Source organism: Priapulus caudatus, unplaced genomic scaffold (assembly GCF_000485595.1).
Source record: "Priapulus caudatus unplaced genomic scaffold, Priapulus_caudatus-5.0.1 Scaffold570, whole genome shotgun sequence".
NCBI classification, from domain to species: domain Eukaryota; kingdom Metazoa; phylum Priapulida; class Priapulimorpha; order Priapulimorphida; family Priapulidae; genus Priapulus; species Priapulus caudatus.
In genome coordinates, this window is record NW_014577631.1 from 193,721 (window position 1) to 200,690 (window position 6,970).

The 6,970-nt window shown below is 42.0% G+C and overlaps 1 protein-coding gene across 1 annotated transcript in view; it reads right to left on the reverse strand.

Moving 5' to 3' along the window:
- The window catches only part of LOC106811745 (serine/threonine-protein phosphatase alpha-2 isoform), a gene marked incomplete at its 5' end in the record, with an annotated part of 20,422 nt that extends 15,686 nt beyond the window's left edge, over nt 1-4,736 (reverse strand). Inside the window, 2 exon segments of the mRNA XM_014815460.1 lie at nt 3,647-3,877; nt 4,605-4,736. Of these exon segments, the coding sequence (XP_014670946.1) occupies nt 3,647-3,877; nt 4,605-4,736 (363 nt within the window).
- Nucleotides 4,737-6,970: the final 2,234 nt, after the last annotated feature.

Genomic DNA, 6,970 nt, shown 5'->3' on the forward strand with positions numbered 1-6,970 from the left:
ACGGACGGACGCACGGACGGACGATCATGCGATTCTAGAAGCTGCATCTGACTACGTCAGATGAGCTAAAAAGTATATAATATTACATTAATTAAAAGTAAGGGGTGGGGGTCTGGGGTTCCTCCCCCAGAACATTTTTGAAAATTGGGTCACCTGAAATGTAAATTCCTGCATTCTGAGAAGGATACATACAATTCTGGATTCAGAAAAATGAAAAGCCCTCAAAAATAGGAAAAAATAGGAATTTGTCCAGAAAATAGGATAAAATAGGAATTGCCCAGAAAATAGGAACAAGTGCCGCGGAGCGACAGCGCTCATCTAACGTCTACTGTGGTGACTCTGTGGTGGAGTGGTGGGATTCTAGTAAACCCTGTTAGTCCCAAATGTGTTCACATACACGGCGAAACAGTGGAAGGCACAGGGATCAGGGCTCGAATATACCGACGGTGCCCCTATCAATTGCCGTACTGCCCCTGAAAATCCAACCCGACCGACGGCAGTCACCTGCCTTGCCCTTTTGTGTAATTGCCGTCGATGCCCTTTAATCTACTGCCCTAGTTTCGTTTTTAGTCGAATCAAGATAACACGTGCGCGTGCGTGCTGTAGTTGCAATGATGAGCTAAAAACCGATAGTCGCAGGAGGGAATAATAATGGCATCGGATAATTATTTGCTCCTGATAGCGGGCATGTAAAATTTCTTGTTACTGTACTTCCATTAGCAGAGGTGGGTACAGGGGTCGGTGTTACCGTGTAAGCTTGTACATGGGGGCATATTGTTTTGTACATTAAAAGCAAGACGATGTTGATATGAGTTGTACTAATTTGTTATGAGTTTTCCTTTATTTTACAAAAGTGCCTTGGTGCCCTTCTCAAATTTTGAGAGTTGCCTTGGTGCCTTTCTATTTTAGAGAACATTCAAGGTGATTTCTCACATGCCCTAAAAAAATTGCCATGCCCTTCTCGTCGCTTAATTCGAGCCCTGACAGGGATGGTATCGGGAACCTTCTCAAAGGAATGTTCGTTGGGATCATTATGAAAGTTGCCACGAGATGGCGCGTACGTTTAAGTGTCTTAAGATTAAAGATGGAAGCTCCCATCGAACGTAGTAGCAACAACTATTTGCAAGACAGAATAGGTAAGCACTCATCCATTTACCTACGCAAGCCTACAGGCTGAAATAGAGAGCTGCCACCTGTAACTAATTAACGCAGGCAAAAACTACACAGTAATATCACCACCACATGCACTGGCAGTGGCATACGTAACATGTAACACACTGACACTGACAGTACAAAATGCCATAGAAATTATACGATTTAAGGAGCATAAACCTTCGCCAACCAAATTTAGCTTTTAAAATTTCACTGTGACATTGTAGGAATCTATACATGCCTGGATGTATGAGGTTACTAGCAAACCCGGCAGTCAAATTCTTTCTAACAGTAAACAAATCCATGTTAAGCGCCTCGCTCTTGAGGTTTGCAAAAGGTTATCGAGCACTTACTCTTCGCATGTCAGCAGAAGTACATTTCATGCGTCCTTTCATAAAGCATAAAATGCTAGGTTCACCGCTGAAAACAAAAAAGTTTTTTCATCGCTCCGTCAGACCTGTCCTCAGAAAATGTCTAAAAAATCTGCCCTGTGCCCCATTGACCCTTTGACGCTGTAACGCTCCAATCGTTCGGCACAGTGATATGCCTTTTCCTACCATCATGCTATACAGTATACACTGACTATCACGAGCCTAGGTGGACCGTTTAGATTTTGCTCCTGGAATCTGCATTTGCCTCCTATTACCTTAGAGTTAAGGAGGAGAATGCTTCCCCCTTATTTTACACCTCTTTGACCTTTTGCACCTTTGAACCCCCAGCTTCGACATTCCAGACTCGTTTCGGATTACGCCCCCACGTCCCGAATATCGCTGACCGTACGTCAAGCGCGTTAAGATTTGGTGCCCAACTGTTGACGGACCGGACTCACGCTCATGGCGATTCTACAAGGGCTGCGCATCTATTTGTCAGGTATGAGCCTAAAAATCTAATTTTGAAATGCTACTTTACACCTGGGCCCGTTTCAGCAAACCAAATGAGTCTTAAGCATCTAGTCTTAACATTAAACTTCCGCACTCGTTAAGCCGGATACCAGAAACATCCGCAACGCGTTACGCAGAATTGACAAAAATGCCTCGAAAATATCCTGCTTAACCATTACGAGGACCCAGAACCTCTCGTAACTTTAATCATTAGTTCGAAAAATAACACATTTACACTACGAATTAAAATAACTACTAATATTCATCTTTTATAAATCAATGAATAAAAATGTGTTTTTCTTGAAAAACACGTCAAAACTCATTAATATTCTCCTATCATAAAACAAACCATACATTAGCAACATGCGCTATGACATTGTTCTTTTTTAAATGTTTGCCCACGCTTGCCACGACTCTCGCGTGCTCGTGTTACAGTGCTGAGGAATTGCCTTGTTCGTGCAGAATAAATTAGAATGACCGCAGTCGTTTTTCCGCATCAAATATTATTCTATATGTGGTTAGCCATGCATAATTATCGCAAAATTACTGTGATGCTTTCAATAAATGTGTATGAATTTTGAATTTTGTGATTGCGATTCTCATCATCAGCAGCTTGTGATGAAAGTTCCTGTATCGTAAGTTTGCTAATAGCGGCCGATGTGTTTTGCTGTCCAACGGCTCCTCTCGCTACATTTTAAAACATTAGTCGTAAGTGTTATCTTAGCATTAACATTAGCATTAATTAATTTTAGCTTTACGATGTTTCTGACAATGGCCCCCTGGCATATACATTTCAATATCGCTTTAAAATTCAAATGAATCCTATATTACTACAAAACATTAAAGGGATCGTTTACTCTAGGTTCTAGGATTATTTTCAGTTAATTTAGGTTAAAAATTACGCTACATAAATAGTTTCATGGTTCATATCACCATTAGAATATTATAAAAAAAAGTTTTAAACTAACGACTACATTTTGATTACAAGCACGGTGGCGCCACTCAAAGCGCACGATCTGATAAGTTGCGCAAACCCACTTCCAGCCAAGCGCTACAGACCGAGGGTGTTTCTTATTTATTCATTAAACCAGCAAAAGGATTGTAATGATCTTATAAACGACATATAGTTTCAGTTATAATATGGATAAATTTTGCCATAAATGAATATCGTTCGTTAAATAGCATTTAGGTATAAATATAATTGAACTTTTGTGATTAGCCCTCTGGTCTGTAACGTGCAAAATAAATTGTCAAATACGCCAACTTTTCGGTGGCAGCACGCGTCGCGGTGTCATGGCGCCGTTCAAATTTCGTAGCGTTGATGTGTAATTAATTATAAGCATATTAAATTAGGTATCTGGTAACAAATACGTGTCGGTATAGACGATTTGTTATACAGTAAGTACAGTTGTATGCAGTAAAATCCTAGAGGCTACTGTCCCTTTAAGTTCAATACGTGCGTCTGTGTACACGCACGAGTGCAAATGGTGTGTACGCGTACGCGTGTATGCGACAGTATGCATGCTCGTATGTGCATGTGTGCAATATAAAATGCTATGACATGCTTCAACATAGATAGATTCTAGTAACATAGATAGATAGAAGCAACTTACATTCATCGTAAAACCCATATATTCTGTTTATACTGGCGCACTCGTGGTTCCCTCTCAACAGGAAGAAGTTCTCTGGGTATTTGATTTTGTACGCTAGCAGAAGACAGATCGTTTCCAGCGACTGTTTCCCTCTGTCAACGTAGTCCCCAAGAAATAAATAGTTGCTCTCTGGTGGAAAACCTCCATACTCAAACAGCCTTAGCAGGTCATAGTACTGCCCATGAATATCACCTGAAACAAAAAATGTGACCGATTGTCATATAACAGTTCAACACGTTCCCTACTAGGGCAGTAATTCAGACTTCGAGTAGAGGTCAGTGCAAAACTAGCATAAAATAATGCAAGGCAGTGAACACCGGACAGTACAGGGGGAGGAGAATAGCATCAGTAGCAGGACGCAAAATGAAATAGAATAACAGGGGTAGAAATTAACTTTTGAACATGGGAGCGTTGGACTCCCTACCCTCGAAAAGAGGGAGCCCGCGGCAAAATGAGGAAGTCCGCAGTATGAGGTTCAAAATGAAAGATATTAACAATAACGCATGTGCTTATTTTTAAGATTCATGCAGTTTCACATCTGCCAAATTTTCTTTGGACATTAGCTGAAAAAATACGGTAATTTCGCGAGGCCGTGCTCCGGAACGAACTAGTTAGTATGGCAGAATTTTCAGGGAGTCACACGAACTCCTGCATATGTCAAATCAGGGAGTCCGACAGTAAATCAGGGAGTATTTGACTCCGGACTCCCGTTAATTTCGCACCCTGGAATAATGGACGAATAAGAACAGAGAATAAAGCAAACAACTTACATCACAACAATGTTATGAAAAACAAGGTCAATTATCTGGTTCACAGGTTTTTTTAATCATGTTATAACTAATAAAACGTAAACAGCAGATGTATGTGCTCACAGAGTAGAAGGAAAATTCCAGGAATGCTTTTAATCATAGATACTCACCGCAAATTTTCAAGGGCGCCTCCAACTCTAGCAGAATCGGCTGGCTGAGGAAAATTTCTCGGGACTTCAGGCATAGACCGCGAATCTCATTTTCTGTCAGTTGGACATTTTTGCCTGGCCGTGATCCCCGAACTGCAAAATACAACGTTGACAGATGCATATTAAAACTAGAAAGGGCAGTTGTCGCCAACTACATGTATCCCCCCCCCCATGTTCTCCCCAAGATGTGTAAGTATACGAAGTTTCGTCGCGCTAGGTCAATTAGGGGCCGAGTTATAGAACGGAAGGGAAATATGATGAAGGTCAAGGTTAATGTCAAATAAAGGTTGCAGTGACATGGTTTCGGTACGCGACACACCTTCTCCCCAAGATATGTAAGTATACCAAGTTGGGTCGCGCTAGGTCAATCAGGGGCAGAGTTATAGAGCGGAAGGGAAATATGATCAAGGTCAAGGTCAAGGTCAAGGTCAAGGTCAAATAGGCCGCAGTGACCTTGTTTTGGTACGCGACACACATCTTGGGACCAAGTCAGCCCTCGACACTAACGGTTGTCCGATTGCTCGGGACAAGTGAAAGTCTATGTCGGACAAGTTATTATCTTGCCTAGTTGCCCGATCGGACAACTGAAAAGTTCTAGTTGTTTAATATTCTTAACATCCTCTGAGCCAGGGCGCTATCGCACCACATTCTCACTTCAAACGTTTTCAAAGGTCCCTGAAAAAAGCAGCCTGCAACACCCACTGTTACCATTACAGATTTATTCAGAGCGGCAATGCATACCTCCCTGGCTGGGGCGGCATTGATTTATGTACTAACGGAGAGGATTCATCATTTACTATGCATGAACAGTAAGTGACTTAATACGAAATGTTGTGTACTATAATGTGCACTAATCACGCGGTGGTGTACTAATAATGTGCACAAATATTGGACGTTTCTATTTTCAAGTTGACATGTGGATTTCAGGAGTGTTTACCTGTTGAAGTATTCATTTGGTAATTAGTTCCTGGCCTTGTGCCATCAAATCTTCACGTAGATTGCTACACTGATTGGGTACATTGGTGGATTTTGGGTGCCCGAAAGCAGCTTTTACCAGGTTTACTGAAAACAGCCAGCTAATTGCTATCCCCCGCGAACGAAGTCGGGCGGGATACTATGGCTTTTCGTGTCTTCCCCAGCCGCCGCCGGCGCTCGGTCCGCCGGCAGAGAATTTCCCTTCCACTTATAACTTGACCCTAATTTGACCTAGCGTGACCAAACTTGGTGCTGTACTTACACATCTTAGGGAGAAGGTGTGGCAGAGTACCAAAACCAGGTCACTGCCGACCTTTATTTGACTTTTTATACCTTGACCTTGATCATATTTCCTCCTCCGCTCTCTAACTCGGCCCCTAATTGACCTAGCGCTACCAAACTTGGTATACTTACACATCTTGGGGAGAAGGTGAGCCAACGTACAAAACCAGGTCACTGCCGACCTTTATTTGACTTTTTACCTGACCTTGATCATATTTCCGTTCCACTCTCTAACTCGGGCCTAATTGACCTAGCGCTACTAAACTTGGTATACTTACACATCTGGGGAGAAGGTGAGCCAGGCGTACCAAAACCAGGTCATTGCGACATTTATTTGACCTTGACCTTGACCTTGATCATGTTTCCCTTCCGCTCTCTACTCGGCCCCTAATTGACCTAGCGCTACCAAACCAGGTCACTACGACCTTTATTTGACCTTTACTTGACCGTTGATCATATTTCCCTTCCGCTCTATAACTCGGCCCCTAATTGACCTAGCGCTACCAAACTTGCAGGCCTCGACACTTATTTTCAGATCTGGTTGTCCTGTCGGGCAACAAGAAGCAATTTTTACTTGTCCGAATTTTGATTTTAACTTGTCCAAAATTTATTTGTGCAATCTATGAGCCGTATGTCCTCTTTTGGTTCAGTGAATATCATATTATCAGGAGTGTATAACATATAGAGATCTTATATTATATAAATAGATATATATACATATCTTTAACATATATAGATAGTAAGATGTAGATATATATATATATATTGTACACTCCTGATATTTTTGCCAGTATTCCCTGCGTGCATATAGGCTCGCACATACCTAGGCATGTGTCCTTGTGTGCCGCGTTTGCATGCGTGCGTGCGTGTATTACACTTACAATAAATTCACACGTTTATGTTTGCATGCTGGCACGCTCATTGTGTGTCATTACGATTGCGGCTTTTTCCTCAATCACAGGAAAGAGTTTTGCTGTCGTCCTCTCATCCAGCGATGCCCCCCCACCCCTTACAGTATTCAGTAATGAATATGCGCCAACGCGCTTATAAACAATCGTACGCACATCCCC